Source organism: Sciurus vulgaris, assembly GCF_902686455.1.
Source record: "Sciurus vulgaris genome assembly, chromosome: 6".
NCBI lineage: Eukaryota > Metazoa > Chordata > Mammalia > Rodentia > Sciuridae > Sciurus > Sciurus vulgaris.
This window is the reverse complement of record NC_136466.1, coordinates 61,348,837-61,375,347: the sequence shown is the minus strand read 5'-3', so window position 1 is coordinate 61,375,347 and position 26,511 is coordinate 61,348,837. Positions and strand designations below refer to the sequence as shown.

The window sequence follows — 26,511 nt, the reverse complement described above, 5'->3', positions numbered from 1 at the left end:
ATCCCCTCTGTCCCTGTCCAGGCCAGCCAACCCTGTCTCACCTGGCTACCCTTGGTAGCCAAATATCTGTGAAAAATGCCCATCTGATCACTTCACTCCGCCAGCGCATCTCCTCAGCAGTCCTTTACAACAGTTTCCTTCTGAGAAGCCTGCTGTGATCTGGCCACTGCCCACCGTTCAGGCCTCATCTCACAACATGGCCCCACATCTCTGGCTCTGGTCCTACTTGCCAACCTCTTATCATCTGTACCTATACTGTGTCCTCTGCCTGCACTGCCTTTACCTCCTCTCTGCCTGGTGGACTCTCACCCATCCTTCAAGGCCCAAGTCCAATGTCTCCTCCTCTAGGAAGCCTCCCCAACCTCCAGGCTGAGTTGGTGACAGGCTCCCCGACTCCCCTGAAGCCTTTCCCATGATGCATCACAAGGCTTGTGGACTGGTGTGAGTTCAAGCTGGCTGAGCTCTTTGAGAACAGGGCCCTCCCTGGCTTATTTATTTTCAGTCCATAGAGAAAGGCTTAGAGAATGTGAGAAGCTGGAGGGAGGGAGGGAGAGAAGGCAGAAGGAAGGAGACAAATGATAAGTCAAGCAAAGATATTAGGAAGAGTTCATTCATCCATCCACACATTCATTTATTCAACAAAAATCTATTGAGTTCCTATGCGGCACTGTTCTAGGCCTAAGAATATAACAGTTAACAAGCTGAAGTGACAGCAACTGGTTCTCAGTGTTTCCAGGTGCCTTGGATATGTGCACTTGTGCATGTGGACCCGTGGGTGCAAGCCCTTCTGTCTGCAAGGGCCTGCTGCCGGAGCACCTGTCTTCCCTAGGGCTTGGTGCTTTTAGCATCTGGCCCCGTCTCCTGTTGCAGCCCGAAATAAGGCTGTGACCCACGACAAGGCAAGAATGATTCTCGTCAGCTGAAGCCAGAGCTGGCTACAGGGCACACCCCGATCACTGACCGCTGACCGCCGACTGTGACAGACACTGACCACGCAACTCTCAGCTTCCCGACAGAGGTGCTAATCTTGAGGGTCGGACACCCTTCCTGACCACTGTGGTTTCATCCTCTCAGGTACCAGGATCCTAAGGGAGCTAAAGGAGCTGGGGGAGTGGGTGGACGAAGCTAGGCAATTCCCAGAGGAACTCTTTCGCCTGCAGAGACAGGGAGCTGCAGAGGATCCGGGGAGTTTGGGGCCTCATGGAAGCAAGGATCCCGGATCGGGAGGAGGGGAGAAAGCTCTGGGTTCTCTCCATTAAATGGGGAGGGGGTAAGTAGGATTAACGGTTGGGGATAGATGATGGCTCTGCCCAGGACTTCAGGATCACCAGGCAATGGAGAGAGTCACTTCCTGTCTGTAAATTAGGACCCCTTCCCAGCACCTGTGAATTCTGGTGAAGGGAGTGTTTATCCAGAAATAGACTGTGGACTGTGGCATTCCAAAGCTCAGAGTGGGAGCTCTCTCTATAATCTAATGATCTCCCCAAACATGTTGGACACCCTCATGTTTATTTACAGTTTTAACTGTTTATGATGCCCCAAGCCCATCATGGACGCCCATGATTAGCCCCACTCTCTTAAATGACACAGGGGGCAACTGAGGCCCAGACGCAGTGGACACAGTCAAGTGTCCACTAACTCAGGGCCCTTGCAGATGTGTGTGGGGACACAGATGGGGGCAGATTTTTTCCTGAGGAAAGGAGTATGGTAAGACCTGGAAGCAAAGGAGAGGGGCACTGGGGTGGGTGGTTAGCCAGGGAGCCCAAGGGCGCTGCCTCCTTTCCTGGGGAAAGTTAGGTAATCTGGGTTCGGAGCCTGCAGGGACTCTCTGAGGCTCTGGGGCTCATTTTAATCACAAATGGTCTCCAAGATGCCTGGAAAGTGCCATGAGATGAAAAAGGGCATGAAAGAAGAAGAGAAGGGTCAAGGGAGAAGAGAACATTGTGCAAGTCAACCCAGGGCGGGGACTCGGGGAGGACAGTGATGGCTCTCAGTTCTGTTGGACCATCCTCAGGGCCAAGCCCAGAGCCTGGGCAGTGAGGACCAGCATGCAGGCCCAGAGGAGCCCCAGCCTGATCTGTGCTCTCTCCCTCCAATTTAGACCTCTAACCCCTGTCCACCTCTTCTGGGTCAGTAGATGACATTAGTGCCTAAGACCCAGCCTCCCTGATCCCTGGCGTTTCAGGCCTGGGGAGCAGCCCTAGAGGCCAGCCCCTGAAGACAGAGTACCTCCCTAGCAACATGGACCCCGATGTGTATGTCTCAAGCACCTCTCCTGTCCTCCCTAAGCCTCAGTCTCCTCCTTTCTACAAAAAGACCCTACAAGGCCCTTCCAGCTCAGACACTTTGCACGTGATTTTGGGGTGGGCCAAGACTGTCCAGGGCTGGGGCTGGGTGGACCAGGGACTTAGAGGAAGCCTTGGGAGGGGGAGGTTTGGGGAGGAGAGGGACAGCCTGGTTCATGTGTCAAAGTCTCTACTCCACAGGATGATCCCCAAGGAGCAGAAGGAGCCAGTGATGGCTGTCATGGGGGACCTTGCTGGACCAGGTAAGGTGGCCCAGACCTGTGCTTTCTCTCTTGGTCCCAGACTGTGGTCACTCAGGCCTGCTGGCCCCAGGCCTGGCAAGCAGGTGTGAGTTCCAGAGCCCTGAGGGAGTGCCTGTGGAATCTGCCACCTGGGCCCAGGCATTTCCTGAGGCTTTGGAGGGGCCCTGCCCTTATGTCCACAGACCAGGAGCTGAAATTGAGTGCCCCCGAGTAGGCCCCGACCCCAAGATGACCCTGGCCTTGGTTCCAGGCCTTCCCTCTGTCCTAAATCAATCCTTGAGGGCTGTGGTCCCAGATCAACTGTAGCCACAAGTTCTGGCCTACGTGCTCCTGCTTTTGATACCTGTGGGCCTCATGTTGGCCTCAGGATGACCCAGGTGGCCAGCCCAGGGCTCAAGATTAGTGGTGGGGGATAGTATGACAGGAGAGCAAGAGCAGACCACTGAGTTGAACTCAAGCCATTTCACTTCAAAGCAGACTCATCTCTGGAATAAATCCTCTAAAATCATGTTTATCAACTTTATAAGACCTCTTCATGAACTCTTGGTATAATTTTGGAGTCCATATTTATTTGGTCTACATTAGAGCATTTCAAATATTTTAAAAATGGATTCAACTCAGTGGGGACCCTCAGCTTTAGTGTGAGTCACAGTGGTTCCGTGTTTTTGGTAATAAAGATTCATAACATCTACCCTCAGGGACTCTGATTTCATTGACCTGGGGGCAGGTAGGGGCCATACATTTGCCTTTTAGACAAGTGTTCAGGTGACTTCAAAGCTGGTGACAGTGAGCTTGCTCTGAGAAATGCTTGTCCAAGAGCTCTTGCGCAGTTGGCCTCTGTCAGTCCTAGGAAGCAGTCAATCGAGTTGTGTTGCTTGATGTGCAAGTTTTCCCTTTAACCTAGTTTGTGTGTTCTTGTCTCTTATTGTTGGCATCGTGTTTCTTTCAGCAACGCTCCTTAATTTTGTGTGCTGAAATACGAAAACATCGTGAGGAATTCATACTTCAGCTGGGAGAGATGGGCAGTGCCTTCTCATTTCTCTTGTCTAAGCAATTAATTAGTGTCTTCTAAACATTGACACACATCATTATGCCAAACTTGAAATACAGAACTTGTGGAGTATTGCTAAACCACTCATTAAAGAACACTTTGAAATGAAAGAAAAATAGGAAGGAAAAATAAATCTCATGATCTCACCACTTAAAAAGTCATTTTTAAATAGTAATAATAAAAACACTATTCTTATTACATGGGTACTCTGTGTCAGAAAGGGTGCTAGGGGATTTGTGTCTTGTCATTTCAGCTTCATAACAATTCTACAAGTTAGATATTATTATTCCCATTCTGCAGATGAAAAATTTTGGCTCAGAGGTGTTAGGTTTCTACATATCTGGTGGGTAGCAAAGCTGGGATTTGACTTGAGATTTCTCCAGAATTACACAAAGAATACATTCTTAAAAAAAAACAAAAAAAAAAAAAAAAAAAAAAACAGACAACAAAAGAAAAAAACAGGGATCGAACCGAGAGGCACTTAACCCCTGAGCCACATCCCCAACCCTTCCTATTTTTTATTTAGAGACAGGGTCTCACTGAGTTGCTTAGGGCCTTGCTAAGTTGCTGAGGTGGGCTTTGAACTTACGATTTTCCTACCTCAGCCTCCCAAGCTGCAGAGATTATAGGTGTGCACCACCGTGCTCAGCAAAATACATCCATTTAAAAAAAATATTCAGATAAAACACCATGTACAACTTTGAAAGTGAAAGTGCCTCATAATGGAACTATCTGTAGATAATCACTGTTCAGGTATCTGTGTAAGGTCTTCTGTCCACATGTCTTTACATGATGTGTACACACATGGGCTAAATGCTATGTGCTGTGTTCTTCAGCTTGCTTCCTTTTTCCCTTAGCAACATACCACAGACTCCTTTGCACACTAGCATGTTTTATCTTACGGCCTCTCTCCCCTCAGTTCCCCTGTTTTAGGACATGTCATTTATATTTAATTAACCTTTAATGGTGGTCATGAGGGTGGCATCCTTAGCAGGAGAGCAGGGGGTCTTATGCAGGTGAATCACAGCACCTGGGTGGCTCTCACTGCTGCTGGCAGCCGCATTCCTTTCCCCAGTTCGGGCATGCCTCCAGACAACTTATTCTCTTAGATGACTTTGGCAACTTCTCTCCTGAAGCCTCCAATAACTCTTCCCATACCTTCAGTCTCAGCTAGTGACCTTGCTTCTTGTTTTGCTGAGAAAAATGTAGTAGCTCAAAGAAAACATCTGCAAGCCCCCTCTGCCACATCCGTACACTGGCTTGCATCTATTCTCAATCCCTCTCCGCTTGCAAGGGTGATGAACTCTCCTCACACCTATCTGGTGCCAACCCTTCTAGCTCGCTGGGCAGGACACCCTGCTGTTCCTCTTCTTGGGCTCAAGGACATTCCTCCAGCAATTCTCCCTCGATTGCATTTTCAAAAGTTCCCCACAGCTAACACACAGGCCATTATCTCCTGGTTACAGACAAGCCCCCTTGGATCTCAAGCTGCCTGAAGCTTCCGCACACAGTTGTCTATGTTTTTCTTCCCATTCTCTCTTTTCAACACATCATGCCAATTTCCAAACACACACATAAGTAGAGGGTGCCACAGCCCCCTTTATTCCTGGATCCCAAAGCAAATACCAAAGAGCATGTCATTTCATCTCCTAAATTCCTCAGCATATATGCAAATAATAAAAAGACATTTCCTTATGTGCTATAAAAAAATTAGCATACCCAACAAAATTAGCAGTAATGATTTAACAACATCTACTAGCCAATCCTATCTTCACCTTTCTCCAGTTTTCTGGTTTGTTTTAATCAGGATCTAAACAAGGCTCATAGTTTTTATTTGGTTGCTATGTCTCTTAAATCTCTCTTAATCTAAAACAACTCACCCCTTTTCCCCCATGTCATTTACTTGTTTGAAGCAAACAGGCCAGTTGCCCTGTAGAATGTTCCAAGCCCTGGACTTGGCTCATCGCTCCCCTGTGGGATATTTAAGCTGGTTCCCCCATCCATTTTCTCTTGAATCCTCTCCAATCAGAATTTCACACCCAAATGCTCCATAGAAACAGTGTTAGTGAAGATTACCAGGGACTCTATGTTACAAATATGACAGTCAATTTTCATCCCTTTTCTGATTTGGCAAATCAGCAGCATTTGACCCTCTTGGTCACTTTGTCATCCCAGAAATCTTCTATCATTTGGTTTCCAGGACACCAGTCTCTTTAGATTTTCCTCCGACCCCGCTAACTGCTCCTTCCCATTCTAAATTTTGGAAAGCTCAGGGCTCCATAGGGGCTCTCTTTATCTTTTCTCATTTCTTCCTGAAGTTTTTCAGCTTCCCGGTTTAAAATATCATTTTATAGAGCTGGCACACGAGCCTGTGTGCAAACGATTTTATTTTAATAAGTTAGCTAACTCATTACTTTTCTTCTGGATGGGATTTGAACCCAAGATCCTGCGTGTGCTGGGTAAGTGCTCTGCCACTGAGCCACACGCCCAGCCCTGTATCTGATTTCAGAATTGGACAACAATGACCATGCTGCTGACGCATAACCTCCCGTCCTCCTGTCACTCTGTCCACCAAAAGGCTTTTCTCCCTAGTCAAATATAAAAGTATGCATTTTGTTGGCAGGAAAAGCCCAGATTTGGAGAACAGGTCCCACACTACTAAGGACAGTCATGAGGCAAATGACAAATCCTAACCATGAGAAGAAAAATAAATGTAATGTTCTTCATTGAAAAATGACAGCAACAAAATACCATTTATAAGTTCATGATTCTTCGTTTTTTTTTTTAATATCCAGGTCAATTTTCTTTCATGAACACTAGAATCACACATCCTACTCCCAGCTCAGTTTCTCCACTTGGATGTCAGCTCCTCAAACTGCATTTTGAAGACAATTGGGAGTTTAAATGTAGACTAGATATTTAGATAAAACCAAAATGTGTTCACTTGGAAAAGTGACGTCTCTTTAATTGGTAAAAAAAAAAAAAAAAAAAAAAAAGTTACAAAGCATGTTTGCTATGATTTTACTAAAAACTCACACATGAATGTGTAGTTATTATAAGACATGAAGCCTGGCACAGTGGCACATACCTGTAATCCCTGCAGCTCGGGAGGCTAAGACAGGTGGGTTGAGAGTTCAAGACCAGCCTCAGCAACTTAGCAAGGTCCTGAGCAACGCGGTGAGTCCCTGTTTTTAAATAAAATATAAAAAAAAGGCTGGGGATGTGGCTCTGCGGTTAAGTGCCCCTGGATTCATGCCCAATACCCAAAAGAAGGGGAAGTGAAAGGTCAAACATTGCAGGGTTAATAATGGCAATCTTTGAGTGACAGATAATGAAGTTTCTTTTTTTAAATTATACCTACATTTTCTAACTTTTTAAATGCACATTTAAGTTTTTATAGTAGTAAGAGACTATTTGAAACTTAAAAACAGAGCTGGACATGGTGGTACATGCCTGTAATGTGGCCACTCAGGAGTCTGAGGCAGGAAGACCACAAGTTCAAGGTCAGCCTGGGCAACACAATGAAGCCCCATCTCTTTAAAAAAATTTTCTTTGAAAAAACATATGTCTAGGGGCTGGGGTTGTGGCTCAGTGGCAGAGCGCTTGCCTAGCATGTGTGAGGCACTGGGTTCGATTCTCAGCACCACATATAAATAAATGAATAAAAATAAAGGTCTCTCAACATCTAAGAAAGTATAAAAAAAAATATGTCTAAAACTAAACTTCTGATGTTTCCCCAAACTTTCTCTTCCCTCATCCTTTTCCATCTTACTGAGCCCTTTCTGTTGACTCAGGTCAGAAATCTTGTAGTTGACTCGATTCTTCTCTCACATTCCTTACCTGTGGTTTACCTTTAAAAAGCACTTAGAATCTGACCATTTCATGCTACCTGCAGGAGGGACTCATGACATAAGTACAGATGGCCAAAGAGCTTCCAGAACAATGCTCAACTCCACAGAATATCATGCACAACTAATTCAATTCTGAGGAGTCATTTTTGCCCATCAGGTGGGCAAAGAATCCAAAACACAGTGACTCCCAGGGTCAGCAAGTGTGAGGCGAAGCAGGCATTCTCCTACATAGCACATGATGCTGTGACAGGTGCCTTCAAGGCAGTGACCAGGAGTGCCTTGGGGGTTGGGTAGTAAGAGCTCACTCTGGCCTCTCCTGGCAGTCCCTTCCCTGGACCTGGGGAAGAAGCTGAGTGTGCCCCAGGACCTGATGATAGAGGAGCTGTCCCTTCGCAATAATCCAGGATCCCTCCTCTTCCAGAAGAGGCAGCGCAGAGTGCAAAGGTTCACCTTTGAGCTTGAGGAGAGTCAGCGGGCGGTAAGTAAGCCTCCATTGTGCTTATGGAGAAACTGAGGCCAAGAAAGAGCCAGACAGTGAGCCTGGCCAAGGACCTCTGCCCCCTGGAGAGTCCCTCCAGCTGGGGAGACAATGACAGAGCCCCTGCTTTGCTGTGTGGTCCTTGAAAAGCGTTCTCCCTGGGCATCTCTCCCCAGACACAGAACACAAAGTGAATTGGGCAGGATGCACTGTGAAGTCATGGGATTCCTGTTCCACAGAAACTGCTAAAGAATAGCCATGTGCTCTGGGCTAAATTTGCAGTGGGCAGGGGTTAGTTAGACTTCAGCTTGATCAAAGATGGAAAATGCAGAATGCCTTTTAAATTTTTCCTTCCCACTGAAAGAAAGAAAAGGTCATGGAACAATCTGCTGACAGAAAAGGAAGGTGGGAATGATTTATTCCGAGGCTTGGAAAAGGTTGCAGGCAGTTTTGGGTACTTCTAATGAAACCACAGCTATTTTATCCATACTCCACTCAATTTCTCGGCCACGCAAGAGGCAACTGAGAGGGAATGATGAGACAGGAAGAATAAGAATGGCAAATACCTACCTCCGCTATGCACCTGAGACAGTGCTGGCCAGGCGCTTTCCAGTTTGTCCTTATATAGAGTGCTCTGAGGTGGATGTCATCATCGCGGTGATGCCCACTTGAAAGAGAAGCGATCTGGGGCTCAAGGAAGGTTCTTGTTCAGATTCCATGTGACAACCGCAGTGACTACCCATCGTTCTTCTGTTCCCGGCGCTGAGCTTAGTGTTGTAGATTAACTTGCCCTGGAGGTGAATGCTAGGGTTCTCGCCTTCCTCTTTCTCTTTTGGGAGGAGGAGAACCCTGGCACCGTGCCCTCCTGAGCCTCTCTGTGTTTTATCCCCCCGCCCCCGCAGATCCTGGCCGGAAGCGCCAAGAGGAGGGTAACTGGAACCGCGGAGGCGGGAATGGTGAGCGCGGAGGGGACCCCTCGGGAGGGGAAGCTGCGCGAAGGGGCGGGGCAGCGGGCTGCGGCTGTCCGAGGCTCTGAGCGCCCGGCCTGTGCCTAGGTTGCCAATGGCCCCGAGGGGCCGAACTACCGCTCGGAGCTCCACGTCTTCCCGGCTTCGCCCGGAGGTCCGGAGGACGCCCACCTAGCAGCCGCAACGGCCCACAGCCCCAGCGCTCTGGCGCCAGGTGAGTGGCCACCTTGAGTCCTGGCCACCAAGGATGGAATGTGGAGAGCGACCGTGGTCTCGCGCGCGCACACGCACACACGCTAGATCAGAACACTAGCCCAGAGAGTGGCAGCAGCGCCCCAAGTCACACAGCGAGTCAGAATCCGAGCCCAAACTAGAACCCTCGGTTCACTTGTTCAGGTCCTCCTTGTTTCCTGGGATGAGGGAGGGTCCCCTTTGCTGTGACATTCCTTTCGCCCCTTTCCTAACTCCGGTCTTCCTCCCCCAACCTGGCCCTCTGGATCGGGGTGGTGGGAATAGGACCGCGGAGATACAGGCCAGGCGACCGCTTCCTCCCGCCGGGGCCCCCACGCCTGCTGCTTCTACCGCAGGCTACGCGGAGCCACTGAAAGGCGTGCCGCCTGAGAAGTTCAATCACACCGCCATCCCCAAGGGCTACCGCTGCCCGTGGCAGGAGTTCATCAGCTACCGGGACTACCAGATCGATGGCCGTAGTTACACCCCTAGCCTTCGAGACTATCGGAATTTCAACAAGTAAGACCAGGCTGGGCGGGAGGGGGTCGGGGTGGGAGGGGTGTAGTTTGGGGAAGAGCCCAGGACTGTACAGGGTATGGCAGCAGTAGCTCGAATTTCCTGAGTACTTTCTACATTCAAGGTCTAGTTCCAGCACTTTATATATATTTATTGAGGTCTTGCTAGTAAAGTGCCTCAGCACCTAGTGGGTGCTTAATAAACATAGGAAGAATGAATGGCGATCGTGCCCCAATCTTGGTGCATCTTCACAAGATGGGGAACATGCCTTGATTTCTCCTGTTCTGTCAATTGAGAGAACAAGGCTCAGGAACAACCTGCCCAAAGTCAGAACAAGGAGGAAACAGCAGGACTGGGATTCAAGTCTGGGTTTGTTTGACCCCAGAGCTGTTGTCTTGTTCTCCTTTACTGCTGTGGGCCACCTCTGGATTGGACATCAGGTTCTGTCCTTCCCCCTGGAGAGCCCCAGATCTCACCATTCCAAGGCCAATCCAGCCTGTCCTTACTTTCACCAATGATGTGAAGAGACCTACAAGGTGACTGTGAGGCTACCCAAAGCAGGGAGTAGGGCCAGAGGTCAGGGCCACAAAGGAGTGGTTTATATTGGTTTAGTGCATAAGGTCTCTGTATGGGCTTGAATGTAGACTCCAGGCCTGGCTGTGTAACCTTGGGTAAGCAATTTAACCCGAGTCTCCATTGCTGCACCTGTACCTACTTCATAGCATTGCCATGAGGATGACATGAAAAGCCGTAGGCAAAGTTACTGACAAGTAATAAACTCTCCATAAACAGTACTACTACTACTGCTGCTGCTATTATTTGCAGACTGAAATGATGATTGGTAGAGCTAAAAAGGGAGAACTTCAATCATATTTTGCCCTGGGAATTCAAAAACAGACCATAGGAGTCAAGGCTGGAGCTGGACTTGGAGGAAGGCCTTGGACTGGGGGTGCATTTCAATTGCAATTGGCTACCTCAGTCTGAATCTATTTTTGAACATACTCCTTTGGCTTAGGCTATATTAAGTGAGGAAAAGAGGTGTCCACAGAAAGGAGGCTACAATCCAGTTCTTCTGGCACCTGCTCAGACCACACATGGAGACTGTGTCTGATAGAGGCAGATGGGTGCACGCCAGGGCCTGGCTAGGCTGTTATGAGGTGCTTTTAGGAAGGACCGAAGGATGGGAATGGGAGGTGATCAGCCTTGAGAAGAGATGGCTCAGGAGAAATGTGACTGCCCTCAGATGGTCGAATACCCCGGGAGGGCCCTGATGGGAAGAATCAGGCCCAACAGGCTCTGTGTGAGCCATGAGCCGTTGGCAGACATTCTGAATTCCCTGCCAGTCAGGGCTGTCCTGTCTTTCCTCCTGGGCCCTCAGACCCTGCCTGCCCAGCTATTTAAAATCCACAGCGGACATTCAGTCCCGGCAGCCAGCTTCCAGTCTGGCCAGCTCAGAGCGCCCATCCTACCCATCTCTACCTCTGAATGGCAGGCTGAGGCATGTTCTCACCAGCAGCGGGAGGCTTTAGGGAGTCCTGAGCCCAGACCTTTTCTGAGACAGAAGGAGGAACTGAGGCATAGAGAGGAGGAATAGCAGTACTGGGGGCCTCGTGGGGCTCAGTCAGAATGCTAGGCTCTGGGCTTCCAGTCAATGACCAGACTGTGTGGCTGCTCGGCTTGGACACTGCCCAGCCTATTCCCGCAGGGCCTGGCTGTTGCTGCCAAAGCCGAGGTGGTCCAGGCAGCAGTGCTTTCCTGGCAGGCTCCCAGGCTCTGGCCCATGGTTCGTCTTTCCACCCAGAGGCAAGATTCCCCTCTTCCCCCTGGCCCCTGCTGCAGGAAAACCCTTTATATTTTCCTTAGAATTGCTTTCCTCAGAAGTGCTTTATATTTTCCTTAGAATTAAGACATTGTTTTAAAATCACACACATACATTCTCTTTGGAAAAAAAATAATTAGGCAACTTCGAATAAAGGCAGGGCCCTTGGTTCACTGTCCTCCGGGTCCCTTTCCCAGATCCCTTTCTAAAGGTAGCACTGTTGTCAAGTTGGCCCGTGTGTTTTGGCACACATTGTTAAGGCAGCTGCATACATATGGACTTTATGGCACTGGTTTGTGAGTATGCACATGTTTTAATACTTTTTATTCTATTCTGTAACTTGCTTTTTTCATTCAACATTATACTTTTGAAATCTACCACACCAATACATGTAGATCTAGTTCTTTCCTTTTAAGCTGCAAGTATTCTGTCAGGTGACACACTGTCTCTGTCTTGTCAGACAGGGGACATCTGGGTTGCTTCTGGTTGTTGCTAATGCACCATTCATGTTTGCTTCCTTGGACTTTCATACATGAGCCTCCCTGAGCTCCAGGCTTACAGATGGAGTTGCTGGGTGACACAAATTCAAGGTTAAGAAGATCCCACCAATTGTTCTCCAAGAAAGCAGCACCAATTTGTCCTCTAATCAGTTGACTATGAGTGAAACCACCCTACCACCTCATCAATGTTGCCTCTTCAAATTATTTCCATTTGCCAAAATGGTATATCTCAGTTGTAATTTGCATTTTCCTGATTCTCATGGCTCTTTTGAATCCTTCCTTCTCTCTCCAGTGTATGAGTATTTTGTCCTAAGGGGAGGTGACAGGAAGAAGGAAAAACTTTTACTTCTATTTCTGCTCTCTTCTGGAGCTTACTGGAGCCTAGTTTTGCCAAGGACAAACCTATTCTATGAAAACATCTCTGCTACTCCTTCCCCACTAGGGGCAGACTTGGGAAAGGGCAGGAGTGGAGAAATTGTTAACCATAGTACAAAGCCTTCTATGCACAGAAGGGGAAACAGGTCCAGAGAGAGGCAGGAAGGAGCCACACGTGACCTGCATGTCAGTGCTCTGCCATCCCTGCTCCACACAGCCCACCTCTCCTGTTGTTCTTTCCCCAGGACCCCAGTGCCATTTGGAGGACCCCTCATGGGGGAGACCATTCCCAGGGCAGGCACCCCTTTTGTCTCGGAGCCCTTCAGTGGCTTGGAACTCCTCCGCCTCAGGCCCAGCTTCAACAGGGTGGCTCAGGGCTGGGTCCGCAACCTCCCAGAATCTGAGGAGCTGTAGCCCCAGTCGGAAGCTTCAATTTCTCAGTCTCCGAGCTCAGGTAGCATCTGGAGCCAAGACACGTGGACAACACTTCACAGTTTATGAAGAGTCTTCACACACAAACTATTATTGCAAATGACCTCAAAGGTCACAAAGTTCAGTAGTCCCCAAATGCAGATGTTCTTCAAAATCATCTGGGGACGTTGGTCCTAACACAGATTTCTGGCCTGCCCCAGACTTGTAGCATCAGAATCTCATGTGTGGAGAATTTCTGTTAGTAACCAATACTCCGGGTGATTCCAGTGTGACTGGGCCACAATTAGTGTCTTTAGAAATCCACACCCACTCCCCTGTTCTTCCTGCTCCAGCAGCTTGCACTCCCCTGATGGTGCGCTCTCACCAGCAGCCCATCTACCTGAGGATATCTCTGATAATTAGAGAGTTTTTCCTTTTACTGAGACGCAGTTGCTTGTCATCTGTGCATGCTGTTTGCTAAGTACCTACTATGTGCCAGACACTGTGCCAGGCTCAGGACTCCAGGAGGAAAAGATGGTGGGGAAGGACGATTTGTGAAGGAGTAAATCACCTTAGTTTTTCCTACAGCATGCTAATTGACAACTGAGGAACCGAGTGTCATGGAGCAGAGGAAGGGTTCCTAAACCTGGATGTGGGGTGGAATTCTAGAAGCTTCCCAGAAGATTTGAGTGGGATCTTGGAGGAGGAAGGCAAGTTCATCAAGGAAAGAGGTGCGATGGGAGGGCATTCCTGATAAGTGGATCAGCATGTTCAGAGTTGGGTGTGGAATTGAGCACAGATGCAGGTTGTTTTGGGGAAGAAAGAGGTTATATTAGGGGTCAGTGAGATCTAGAGGTGGGATTTTAAGAAATGGGGAGGTTTTAGCAATGGATCTTGCTGGTTGCTGTGGGGAACACAGGTTGGAGAGGAGCAATGCTGAGAGCCAGGAAGTCTTCAAGGGGTGAGGTCTGGACTAGAGGTGTGACCATGGGGATCCAAAGAAGGGTTGCCCTGTTGGGCCCTTTACAGGGGTGGTGCAAAGTGGAGCTCTTATAAGGACGGCCTTCCACCCCCCCATTCTAAGCAGGCCTCTGAGTTCTAGTGAGGAGGATGGTGGTGGTGGAGGTTTTTTGTGTGCCTAGTGCTTGGGTTGGATTCTCCACATACCTGATTCCTAATTCTCAATACAACCTGAGAGAAAGGTATTTTTGTTCCCAATTTACAGATGTGAATGTTCAAGCTCAAAAGAGGGAAATGACTTATCTGGGGGCAGAGTCAAAATGAGAACCTGTCTGGCTCTTTACCATATTGGGTGACGAAGCCAGTGCCCACTCACTCTGGAATCATTGATCGTGGTGCCTTGCCATGGAGCTCACAGGTTGAGTGGAGGCTGGGGCAACCGATGGGATGGGATGGGGTCTAATTCTGCCATTGCAAGTCTTGTGAACTTGGGCATGTCATTTCACATCTGAGACTGTTTCTCCATCTGTAAGATGAGGGTGAGTATAGAAATTCCTTTATGGGGTGCAGGACAGTCATGAGAGCTCAGTCATTGTTAGATTTCTTGCAACCACGGTTCTTGGCTGGAATCTAGGATCTTGCAATGGGTGCAGCTTGAGAAGTCAGCTGTTGGGATGGCACTGGGGTCAGTAAAGCTGCTGCCTGAAGGAAAGCCTCCCTTTGCACAGGGGTTCCTCCTCCCTGACTCTAAGTCGTGCGGAGAGTGGTTGCATTTTCCTTTTGACCTGCAGTTTTGCTCCCCTTCTGGATCCCAAAGGGCCAGCAGACTCTTTAAGAATGTTTGCACTGGATGTGTTCTCTAGGATTCGAGGGCTATTGTTTAAAGTCAGGCTTCCATGAGCTTAAGACCAACCATCAAAGTGTCTGGCAAGTAGGAGAGGGGACATGGATTGCCTTGGCTTGGTTCTGCAGTGCTCTAGAGGGTCACTACTGCTGCCAGGCCCAGAAGAGAGACTGCGGGAAATTCCTGCTGCCAAAAGTGTATCCTCATTCCCTTCCTTTAATCATGTGACTTGCTGATGTTAAATAAAGAATGCTTACTGTAAAAAATAAATAAAATAAATAAAAGTAAAATGTGAAAGTGTCTGCCCAACACAGCTCCTCTTATACAGCTCCTCTTACCATTCCTCTTCTCACCTTCCTGCAACCTGCTATTCTGCATACTAGAGAAAAACCTCTGGTAAGTCTGGTCCTTTTAGAATTGTAAAATTCTGTGAGTAAATGTGTACACATGTATAGGTATATGGCTATACCTTTGTTTCAATGGACTTGTACTACATTTATCATTCTTCATTCAGCAAGTAAACTTTTGATCCTGAAAAATCAGGTAAATTAACCTTTCATTTCATCTGGGCACCTAACGAATCCTTCATATAAAACTATTTCTGCCTCTTTTTGTTCTTTATATAAAGTGACCAAGAATAGCAAAAACACAGAAAACTGACATTAGACATAGCGATGAACATTAACAACTATTATGTGCAGCCACATGGCTGTTATCTCAGAATAATGGTAAGCAAGGGAAGGCTTGTTTATGAATGCAAGGAAATGTTTAATGTAAGTCAGAATAATAGTATGAGGAGGAAGGGTTTATAAATGTGAATGGACTCAAATGCCTCTGGGGTACTTGGAAGTTTTCTACTTCTAAATGTGGGTGATCAGTACATAAATGTTCACTTTATTTAATCGTACACGTATCTTATGCATTTTCTGTATATATTCTATCAAAATGATGCCTTCTTTCAAGTTAATGAAAAGATTAATAGATTAGACATATCTGAAGAATGAGTGAACTTAAAGGACCCACAAAGCATCACACAGATGAAGAAATGGAAACTACGTGATACAGGTTTAAAAGACATGGAGAATAAAAGGAAAATGCTCAAAACTAACAGCAATGTTTTCCAACAATAATGGAAAATAATTTTTGAAGGAGTGTGATGGTTAATCACACTTGAGGGATGCCTAGAAATTGGTAAGCACACTTCTGAGTGTGTCTATGAAGGCGTTTCCAGAGAAGACTGGAGTGTCGGTCACTGAACTAACTAGGGAGGCCTACCCTTAGTGTGGCAGCACCATCCAATAGGCTGGGAGACTGGACTGAAACGCAGAAGGGGAATTGTCCCTTCGAGTGGAGGCATGTCTATCCCACAAGTACACATTTTAGATAAAAGGGTCATGGAATTGGATTTAAGGGGAAGTTTTGTATGTTTCCTTTTAAAATGCCTTAAATAAAGATGACTTTTAAGGCTGCCCTTTATCAACCATCTCGTCAGGCTCTGAGCTACAAACATCACTTTAACCTCACAACCAACTTTTGACCCAAGAACAAAAAGACCTGGCCTTTATTACTATTAGGAAATGGATATAAAGCTAAAAATCAAAACAGTCTAAAACGAGACTTAAAAACTTCACATTTATGCATGAATTGTTTTTAACTTCCATTGATTTAAGTTCAACTACTGATGGACAAACAAAACAGAAATCTAGAAATAAGCCAACAACATTTGGAAAATTGACCCGTTTTAATTATTTAAAAACAATACAACACAACATCAAATTTCCCTTATCATCTACAATTCAGTTACATCCAAACATTCTAAGACCAACAGTCCTCTGCCCAGAAGCAGGCAATCACAAGGGGACGCTGAAGACCAGAGTTCCACTGGTAGCTCACGAGTCTTCCATTCAAACACACTCCAAGGTTTGCCTTTTAGTTTGTTAAAGAAGGTATTTTGTGGGAAGTTCTTGAAAATAATTTCATCCCAGACACCAGATTTTTTCAAGGATAGATCCATAAAATTTGTGTTTCTGATAGGAATAAAAAGTAATTTTTATTTTTGTCTTTTTTTTTTTTTTTTGGTGACATAGAGAAGTAAAACTATCAGATTCCTTTTAAAAATGAGGAAAAGAAAAATTCTGGGCTGTGTTAGGTGCTGGTTTCCTCTTGTCTCTCTGAGCATGTGACTTCAAAAAAAGTTAAATCACACTTATGCCACTACGATGATTAGTACTATTTTTTTTTAGATGATAAAAAAAGAAAATAACCAATAGACATAAAAACGGTCAAAAGTTTTTTTTACCGCAGGTCAATTTTTGCCCCCCACCCCAAAAGATACAAAATGAACATATAATTGGGATGGTAACTCCATTGGCTATTCCAATTTACCCATCTGCTTGTCCCCCATACAGGTTTAAGGGGAACAGCAGTAGGTTTCCTTAGTAATATAATCATGGTAACTAGCTGTGCTCATGGCAGTTTATTTGAGGTCCACTGATCCTTCTGACACATGTAGGGAAGCAGGGCTATGCTCCTCCAACTGCCCACATCTGAACACATTCAGCTACCATGGAAACTACGAAGGAAGGAAAAATATATTTATTCCAAGATTCATTTACTAGGATTTTAAAGCGCCCTTTCTTCCATAGAGCCCCAGAGTGGTGGCAATGTGCTAGGGGCTGCTGTGTTTCCCAGCATGTGCTCCCATCCTCTGAGGATCCTGAGAAGGATAGTGGATTGGTCCTGGAGCCCTCATGAAAGGAGGGGGTGGTCCCATTGGGTGGAACATGTGTGGCCCAAAACCTGTACACGGGAGAGAATAAAGTGGTTAAGACTTGTTCCCTTGGCAACTTTTCATACCTGTCTTCCTAAGATCAAAACCACCTACATGTAAATCAAGGCTGACATGGGCTTAAGTAAATGTCACTCCATCAGACTTGCTTAGCGAACATCTACCTGTATTATATCCTTGATTTTAAAATGTTTCCCCTCAGCCCAGAATAATCCTCAGGATCCAGGGCTTCTGCTAGCATGTTATGTGAACCTCTGTTATGTATCAAACATGCCAAATTCTATGAAACAAGACTCAGTGAGGATGTGGGAAGTAAGGAAGAAATGAGGCCAATGGCAAGACCCTGTCATCATTAACTTCAATGCTTGACACCAGGATGGAAGGTGTTCAGAAACCACTTTCTTTAAAGATATGTGCTCTCTGCCACTGAATTGGCCACCTGTGATTGATTTCCTTACACTATTCATACTGTCAACGACATTTACTAGAGAAGAATGCTATATAAAGTGTGAGTCTTCTAAACTGTTTATTACTGCCTCTGATAAGATAAAGATGTTGAGCCAAAATGTAACTAAATTACACACGAAGTATGCTGTTTATTCAGTTGTCAGTCTTTTTTTTAGAACAGACTTCCTAGTTCAGAAGAGAGAACAAATTGGTGGTAGATCACTATAATCCCAGTAATTCCTATCCTGATCACACATATATTTAGATTTACAGAAAACTAGTGCTTTTCCTCTCCTTGGCAGACTAAGAAAATAATGAAATATTAGAAATCTCAACCTATCAGCTTTATCTATAAACTTCTTCAGGGAAAATGCAAAGGATTTAGCTGTCTTAGACATGGGGGTGAGGTGTAGGACTTTCACAAGAACTTCTCTGGAAGAAAGAAGAAAGTTACCTGGGGGAGGGGGTGGGGCAATCCCAGGCGGTGGTGGTAGGGCAATGTTCACCACAGCTGGAGGACCACTTGGGGGAAGGTTGAAGTAGTTGGCAGAGGCTTCTTCTTCTGCTGCAGGAGGAGGAGGAAGAGCTAGAGAAGAGAAAACAGGCAACACTTAGAAGGGAGGACAACCAGCAACACTGTTTCTATCACTTTTAAATCCAGGCCTTTCTAGAAGTGACAGCCACTGAGGAGACACACATGCTTCTCGTCTAATAGAGGAACATGGGGCAACTGAGCTTTGTTGGTCAGGACAAGTCTGCACTCACCTCCTGGCAGTCCTGGAACAGGCTCCAGCTTGATCCCAGAGTCTGTGGTTCCATCCTTCTCTTTCTCCTTTCCTCTGGCTGCCTGGGATCTGGGAGATATGCATGCACACAGGACATCAGCACTTTGTCCCACCTTCGCTCATACCTCTGCTTGTCATGTTCCCCGGTCAAATGGAGTTCCTTCACTCCTTGCCTCCTCTTCAGCAAGCAGTCTTCCCATAAATACCAAAGTGCAGAGTAGATAAGAGCAATGATTTTGAAGGCAGAAAGATCTGGGTTCAAAACTTGCTAGAACCGTTGTCAGTACTAGAAGAGGCAACATATATGTTTGGCAAAGTGCTTAGCATGTAAGAAGAGCTGCTGCTATTAGCTACCTCCTCCCTGGTTCCAAGCTAGAAGTAAGGTCTCCCTTTGAACTTAAAATTTAGAGCATTTTACCTGTGTCTCTTACACAGTTACCTGTGTCTTTCTTATGTAATCATCACTTTCAAGCTTAAACAGCTATTCTTCTGTTTTATCTTCTCCCCCAGGGCAATCAGTCTCTGAAGTAGAATCTAGGTCTAATTTTATTATAAACCCATGAATCTATCTTTTATGCCTGGGCATTATACTTAGTCTACAAATGCTGGTCAAAAAAACATGAACCTTCAAAGAGTCGTATTATTAACAGCAAAACCCTGAATACATTTCCAAAGCAGAACTCTTCCAACACCCATGGGAATCAGACAGAGAATGACCTTCCTAAGATCTTTCTAAAGACACTGTTGATTTAAGCCTATTTACCAAAAGCTTACTACTTTCCAAATAATGAAACAATTTATTAAAAGTTTCAATATAGCTGGGCATAGTGGCGCATGCCTATAATTCCAGTGACTTGGGAGGCTCAGGCAGGAGGATCACAAGTAGTTCAAAGCCAGCCTTAGCAACTAGTGAGGCCCTAAGCAACTCAGTGAGACTCTGTCTCTAAATAAAATATAAAAAAGGGCTCGGGATGTGGCTCAGTGGGGTTAAGGACCCAGGTTCAATTCCTAGTACCAAAAAAAAAAAAAAAAAGGTCTCAATAAAAAAAGGTCTCAATAAATTTTAAAATAGTCTTATTCTTACCTTCCCCATTTCACATTGAGTCTGCGGCCATTGACAATCAACTTATTAAAGGACTTCTCAGCAGCCACTTCTGCAGCCTGCCTTGTGGCAAACTGGATGAAAGCACACTGTTGTCTCTGCACAACAGTGATTGTTCGGATCTCTCCGAACTGGTAGAAATGATTTCTGAAGGGACACAGGCAGAAAGAGAAAGGTCAACAACACAGACATGCCCACACGACTGACAATGGATATGAAATCTTTCTCTGACTCACCACTAGGCAGGTGGGCCCCATGGTTATGTACCTAACTACTTGCACTTATTTCCCCCCATATCTTGCCCTACTGTATGTGCAGCTTACTTAGGTGGGAGAAAAAACAATAAGCAGGGGTTCTCAAACATCTCAGTGTTGTTCCCACAGAAGAAAGAGGGCTCTATAGGTTCCTTAAGGACCCTAGGTCCTACATAAGATGTTGGCAAAGCACAGTGCTCATTGCCCATGAGCAAAAAATTTTTTTTTTTTTTTTTTAATTTAAAGTTAAAAGAAAAAAAAAAAAAAAAAAAAAGGGAGAAAGACTGTATGTGGCCCACAAAGCCTAAAAATATTCACTCTCTAGCCTTTCACAGAAAGTCTGCCAACCCCTGGGAATTATGTAGCTCACTAAGATAGGGTTTAATGGAGACAGGCTACCAAGGGCAGGTTATAAACTTACAGGAGTTTCTTCTCCACTTTATCTCTTTGGAAGAGGTAATTTCCATTACTATCTGCCCAGATGTCTCATCTAGCCAAGCATAATACAAGCCAAAAATAACACAAATTTATCAAATAACCAGTCTCTCTTAAAAAGCCAACAATTTAAACCATAAAAGTTTTAGAATCACAAAGCTCTCCCTCCCCTACATAATTGATCATACTTGGAAGTGTGCCATTCTTAAATTATTAGCATATGCAAGGATGGATAAGCACTCCTGATGAACATTACAAATTCCTCTGGCATCATAAAAGACAATTTTATAAAAATTCGAGTCAGCATGATACTAACTATAGAACAGCTAAAAAAAATGTACTTTATATAGATCATGCTTGTGTTTTTGCAAATGAATTATTCCAAGGCAGTTAAAAGCAAAAAAGTTCTTAAAATTATACCCACAAACCTGAGATCTGTCTCAGTAATGGTATCGCCCAGACCACCAACATATAGTGTGGTGATAGTTTTATCCTCTGGTGGGTCCAGACGAGGCATTGTTGAAGCCCGCTTTAGAAGCTTATCTGCTACAGGGTCATTGATTCCATAATACCGGTCTTTAATATTCTGATCAGCAAGGGGGTCATCTGGATCTGTAGGCTTCTCATGTCTATGAGAAAAGAGCAATGCATAAAGGTGAAAAAATACTGATACTACTCAATAGAAGCTACATAGTAAAATCCTATGCCTTTTGAACTAGAAACCAGGGCCATACCAAAATATAATTATCAAAACAGCTGATACCAAGGGTTTTAGTATATCACAGTCTTTCTTTCCCAGTCTCCTAAAATCCATTTAAATGGCCATTTAGGGTGTCAGACTTTGCTTATAAATACTCTTGACACAATTCACCCTAAAACAAAAAGGAACACGTGATCACCCGTTTCTCTGTCAATTGTTCTTAACATTTATTTGAAGTCTTGCATTCCACTGAAAATCTGAAGAAAACTAGGGACCTAGCCCCAGAAAAATGGCTTTATTTTTTGGAGGGTGGAGTTAACCAAACTCAAGTTAAGAACTCCTAATCCAGATGCTTGGCAGTCTTGACTGGAATATACACACTTGTTAGAAGTCTGGCCTTGTTCTGACTTCCATTCCACATTGAGATTCCACATTTATATGATGACAGTGAGGATTCACTTCTTATGCAGAAACTCTTAGGATTATATCTATCTTACATGGCATAGCCATTTAGTTTCCTAAGGTTCAGTCATAAGTAAAACAAACAATTTAATCAAGCTCTTCTAAATCAGGTTCTATGATCTGAGATAAGAGTATACTAGCTGCATAAGCTTTAAGTTTTAAAGTACAAACTCATTCTCCAAAAGCAAATACTGAAAGTTTGGCTCAGCTCTTGCCTGTATGGACACTCTTCTCCTCTTTTACACTCTCCTTTCACCCAGAAGGAGCAAATGTGGGGCCGATTCCTTTTGTAATAGGGTGTGGTTCGGGCCAATTTGAGCAGCATGTCACTAGTGGATGTGGCTTTCCCGAGCATGCCAACTGGCCGTGTTCCATCAGAGTTAGAAATCTACATGGGGATGACAAATTTGTAGATTGTCAATTAATTAGGATTTTAATCAAATACAAAAGCACATCACTCAAGAAGGCCTAGGCTCAATTCCCAGCACTACAAAAACAAATAAACCCTGCCACCCCAATATATCAATAAAGTGCCAGCATACTTCTCTTTCCATATTTTGTGTGTAGTACTCTTTGTTCACATCTGACTTTGGCATGTCATCTTTAAAAGACAATCCTGCATCACGAACCTGGATGGGCAGGCCTGATACAAAGAAATGGAGGAAAAAAACCTCAAATATATTTAAAAACATGTCAATATACACAGAATAAAAATCACCCTTCCTTTCTCTTTGTCCTACTTAGTATCAGACACTTTACTATGTATTTTTTTTCAAATTCTTCAGCACCATCAGATTACTACTGCTACATAGCATTCCAAAGAACTGTCTAAATTCCTAAGCTGCCATAAAATTTGATGAAGTGAATATTTTAGAAAATCTTTTGTTGTTGTTGTTACCAGGGATTGAACCCAGGGGTGCTTAACCACTGAGCCACACACACAGTCCTTACTATGTTTTATTTTGAGACAGGTTTTGCCAAGTTGCTGAGGCTCGCTTTGATCTTGTGCTCCTCCTGCCTCAGCCTCCCAGGTCACTCGGATTATAGGCATGTGCCATCATGCCCAGCATTAGAAAATCTTTTAAATAAACAAACTTGGGTTAATAGTCAGATTTGACCTGAAAATTAATGTATCTAAATTTTATTAACACAATTTATTTAAAGTAACTGTAAATTGGTTTACTTCTAGGCTGATCTTAAAGATCCTACAGATAGTCACAGACATATAAGGGTCATTGTACTTCAGGACCAGGATTCTACTTAACATATAAATAATGTTAAACAATATGTGGCCAGTAGTCTGGTTAGCAGAGTCCTTTCTGAATTTAACATACGTTAACACTTATGCATTTTCCTTTCCCCTTTTATTTTACTATATAGAATTCCTGTCAGCAAATTTCTTTTTTCTTTTTTTGGGGGGGGCCAGGAATTGAACAGGGCACTTGACCACTGAACCACATCCCCAGTCCCCCCTTTTTTTCTTTTGTATTATATTTAGAGATAGGGTCTCACTGAATTGCTTAGTGCCTCACTGTTGCTGAGGCTGGCTTTGAATTCATGATCCTCCTGCCTGAGCCTCCAGAGCCGCTGGGATTACAGGATGTGCCACTGCACCCAGTGGGCAAATTGATATTTTTAATAAGTTTCCTACAGTTTAAAAGAAAAAAATCATTCCAAAGCAGCTGCTTGAAAACAGTAAAAATATAGTATTTTGGTCCTAACAACACAGTTGAGACAAAAGTCTAAAGCACAATTAGCCTATGAGCTTCTGATTGGGATTGTAGGAAAAAAGCTTTGGCTTGAGAAAAAAGCTGAAGGCCAAGAATTTCCTATTATAGGATCAATGCCTTTTACCTCACCTTGACTACAGAGATGGAGGTATAGGTTAGTTCTGTTTATTTCTTAGCTGTTCCTCAAGATCCTACTATATTGTTCAGGACTCTAGAGTGGCTTAATTATGATTCTATTCCTGGGAAAAGTAGACAACAGACATTCCAAAGTGGGATCAGAACCAGAGACAAGGAGAGAAGTAGGGGACAAGTTTGTTATTTAGGGCTCATGTACAATTACAGATCCATTGGACATGGCAAACATACCATATTCTAGGTCTAAGAGGCAGGTCTGACAGACATTCTTCAATTTACTGCAGGTCTGGCACACTTCAGTCTTCTTGAAGCGCATGCGGACCCCAGGACACCAGCGAAACACTGTGAATGGCCTGGCACAGATCTGAACACAAACAACAGCCACAGAGTGTTACTGCTCTTGACCTGGACAATCAACCCAGGAGATATTAAAAAAATGGAGAATTCCAGAAAGAATCCCCGAATCTAGGGTTTAGAAGAGACCTTAGCAATCACCTGTTTAAATGCCAACTGTTTCAATAAAATTTACAGCATCCTTTGCCAGTAGGTAAAAAAATTCACATAGTACAGAAACAAAATATTTAAATAGTCAAGTCTCCCCACCCTAGAGGTGAGCACCATTAATAATCTGACCCTGGCCAGGGATGTGGCTTAGTGGTAGAGTGCTTGCCTAGCATAAGCAAGGCCCTGGGTTCAATTTCAAATACCACAAAACAACAAAGTCAAATAATCTGACCCTTAATCTTTCTGAGAGAGGAGGAAGTAGGGAATATCACATAATCAATTGAGAATCTTATGACAGCTATGACTTTCCTTCTCAGCTAAAATGTTCACGTGCACAGTCATAACAACACTTACTGTACAAACTTCAGTCATTCAAAGACTATTCACCATCACTACATTAAGAATCTATACATTACAGAGATCACTTTTCTTATCTTCTACACTAAACAGTTACCAGCCAATGAATATATCAAGTGATATATGAAAGTTAGAGAGCACTGACTTTGATGATGAGAATGTAAAGTCTAATTTTGTAGAGAAAAAGGAAAGAAAAAGGAATCATTACTTCTTAACAGACATACTTACTTTGCATTCTTTTCCATACTTTTCTTTGGTCTGAAATAGAGAAAGAAAGAAAATAACTAGTTATAGGAAGGAAAAAAACAAAAAACAAAACAAAACAAAACAAAAAAACCAGACATCTACTCTTCCACTATATAACAACCCAAGAAATGTGTCTGGAGACCTCTGGCATCCTAAAGGGGGGGAAACAAAACCAAACTAAATAACCCTTTTTGGCGGGAAAGGAAGAGGAAATATTCTAACAACAAACTATGAGTTATTCTCTCTCAAGAGTCTATGGGGCTGGGGATACAGCTCAACTGGTAGAGTGCTTGCCTTTTAAGCATAAGGCCCTGGGTTCAATCCCTAGCACTGTTAAAAAAAAAAAAAAAAAAAAAGTCTATGGATCTAATACCAGGTAAGTGTCTTTGCACAGCCATAACTCCTAGGTTAACTTCTGGCTCCCAGGAACTAATGATTTCCACAGTTCCTATAACAGGATATAGCCATGGGAACAAAGACAAATAATCTGACCAAACCTTTTACAAAGTTTGGTCTGAAGAGAATTAGTCTAGAGGCATCCTAGGCTGATGACTTGTATAGAGAGTAAAGCTTCTGTTCCCATAAGCTATTTAAACACCTTGAACATACAACATATAAATATCTGAGACTAATCACAATAATAGAGCTTCAACTTAATCACTGTTGCTCTTTTACCCTTGGTTTTAAGAACAGAGTGTCTCTTACACTAAAAAGACTACCAAGTACAGTGGCTAAGAGACATGACTTAGGAGTCAGGAACTTGTCTAATCCTGGTTCTCCTCCTAATTTGCTAAGGTCCTTGAAGTCAGAATATTTGAATTTAAATCCCAGTTCCACTCCTTACTTGCCATATGAGAAGTCATAAACTCTCTCTTGGTCTGTGGTCAATAGAGACCAATTTCCTAGGTAAATACACAACAAATATTAGTCGTGGACTCTTCCGTTACAGGGTCATTGCTAAAGTCCTAAGTGAGAGAAAGGATGACAGTCCTCTGCAAATTATCCTGCACTCTGGGTTAGTAAGAAAGCATCATTTCTTCTGACGGTAAGGGAAACACTTTACAGTGTATGTTCAAGTACAATATTGACAGAACATGTGCAATAACTCCCGTTTCACACTCGAAATTACTCACCATTCGGATATATGGGTTTTCTCCCAGACATGTCTGGCATAGAATGGGGAAGTCCTGGTGAAAATGCGAAATATGGATGAGAATCAAGCTCCAAAGACCTTGCCACCTCAGTCACACTCGTGGGGGTGGGGGAGGGCGGGGAGCGAGAGCCGGGAGGAAAAGGCAGGGCAGGAACCCGAGGTCCAGCACGGGCCGGGTCGCGGGAGGGGGCGCTGTGTGCACTTCCGGCAGGCAGCGGGAGAAGAGAAAAAGAGCTGGAAAAGGTTGGAGGGGGCAGGGATGGAAAGGCGGGTGGTCCCGGGACCCTGGCTAAGTCCCCTCCCTCCAAGCCGCAGGAGGGCCGCGCTCAAGCATCCAGCTCCCGCCGAGTTAGGCCACAGCGCGGGCTCCTCCCTGGAGCTCCGTCGGCCGAGCCGCAACTTCAGTCTGCCCGCCTGGACGAGACCCGGCTTCGCCGCCTCCTGCCGTTCTCCTCCGGCGGGTACACTCACCGCATCCTCCCAGTTCTGCCTGTTGTAGGTGTTGGAACCCAGAGAGGTCGCCATCTTGAGAGCGTCCAGAGGCAGCAGTAGCTTCCGAGTCAGGAAAGCGGACCGCCACAATCCCGTCAGGCCCGGGGCTGGCGCCCGGCTGTCGACGTCTTATTTACGCGCCTAGTGCCTCCCTCGGGGCGGAGCCTTGTGCGTCGTGACGTCGCTTCTCTTGGAACGTTCGCTTAATAGTTGAGGTTCTTGTGTCCTACGCTCTGACGCTTCCTTCGCGTGGCCTACTTGGGATGAAGCCGCGAGTACAGGCCCAAGAGTGAATCAATGATGAATGAGGGGCTGGGGCCGGGATTAGAACAGCATTAGCCGCCACCGAGCGCTAATTATGCCAAACGC

At 45.0% G+C, this 26,511-nt stretch overlaps 2 protein-coding genes across 2 annotated transcripts; one reads left to right on the top strand and one right to left on the bottom strand.

Moving 5' to 3' along the window:
- Nucleotides 1-599: 599 nt before the first annotated feature.
- Nucleotides 600-15,124, top strand: MYOZ3 (myozenin 3). Its single transcript, XM_079145992.1, has 7 exons — nt 600-1,074; nt 2,487-2,548; nt 7,774-7,928; nt 8,831-8,884; nt 8,984-9,110; nt 9,484-9,646; nt 12,583-15,124. Exons 2-7 carry the CDS (start codon nt 2,488-2,490, stop codon nt 12,749-12,751), a joined length of 729 nt encoding a protein of 242 aa, XP_079002118.1. The 5' UTR covers nt 600-1,074; nt 2,487; the 3' UTR covers nt 12,752-15,124.
- Nucleotides 15,125-17,081: 1,957 nt separating this feature from the next.
- On the bottom strand, nt 17,082-26,279 carry RBM22 (RNA binding motif protein 22). Its single transcript, XM_079145991.1, has 11 exons — nt 26,122-26,279; nt 25,631-25,684; nt 24,480-24,509; nt 23,622-23,754; nt 22,068-22,168; nt 21,741-21,913; nt 20,792-20,992; nt 19,657-19,821; nt 18,553-18,641; nt 18,242-18,373; nt 17,082-17,351 (listed from the first exon to the last, which is right to left on the bottom strand). The coding sequence occupies exons 1-11, from the start codon at nt 26,173-26,175 to the stop codon at nt 17,221-17,223; spliced, it is 1,263 nt and encodes a 420-aa protein (XP_079002117.1). The 5' UTR covers nt 26,176-26,279; the 3' UTR covers nt 17,082-17,220.
- Nucleotides 26,280-26,511: the final 232 nt, after the last annotated feature.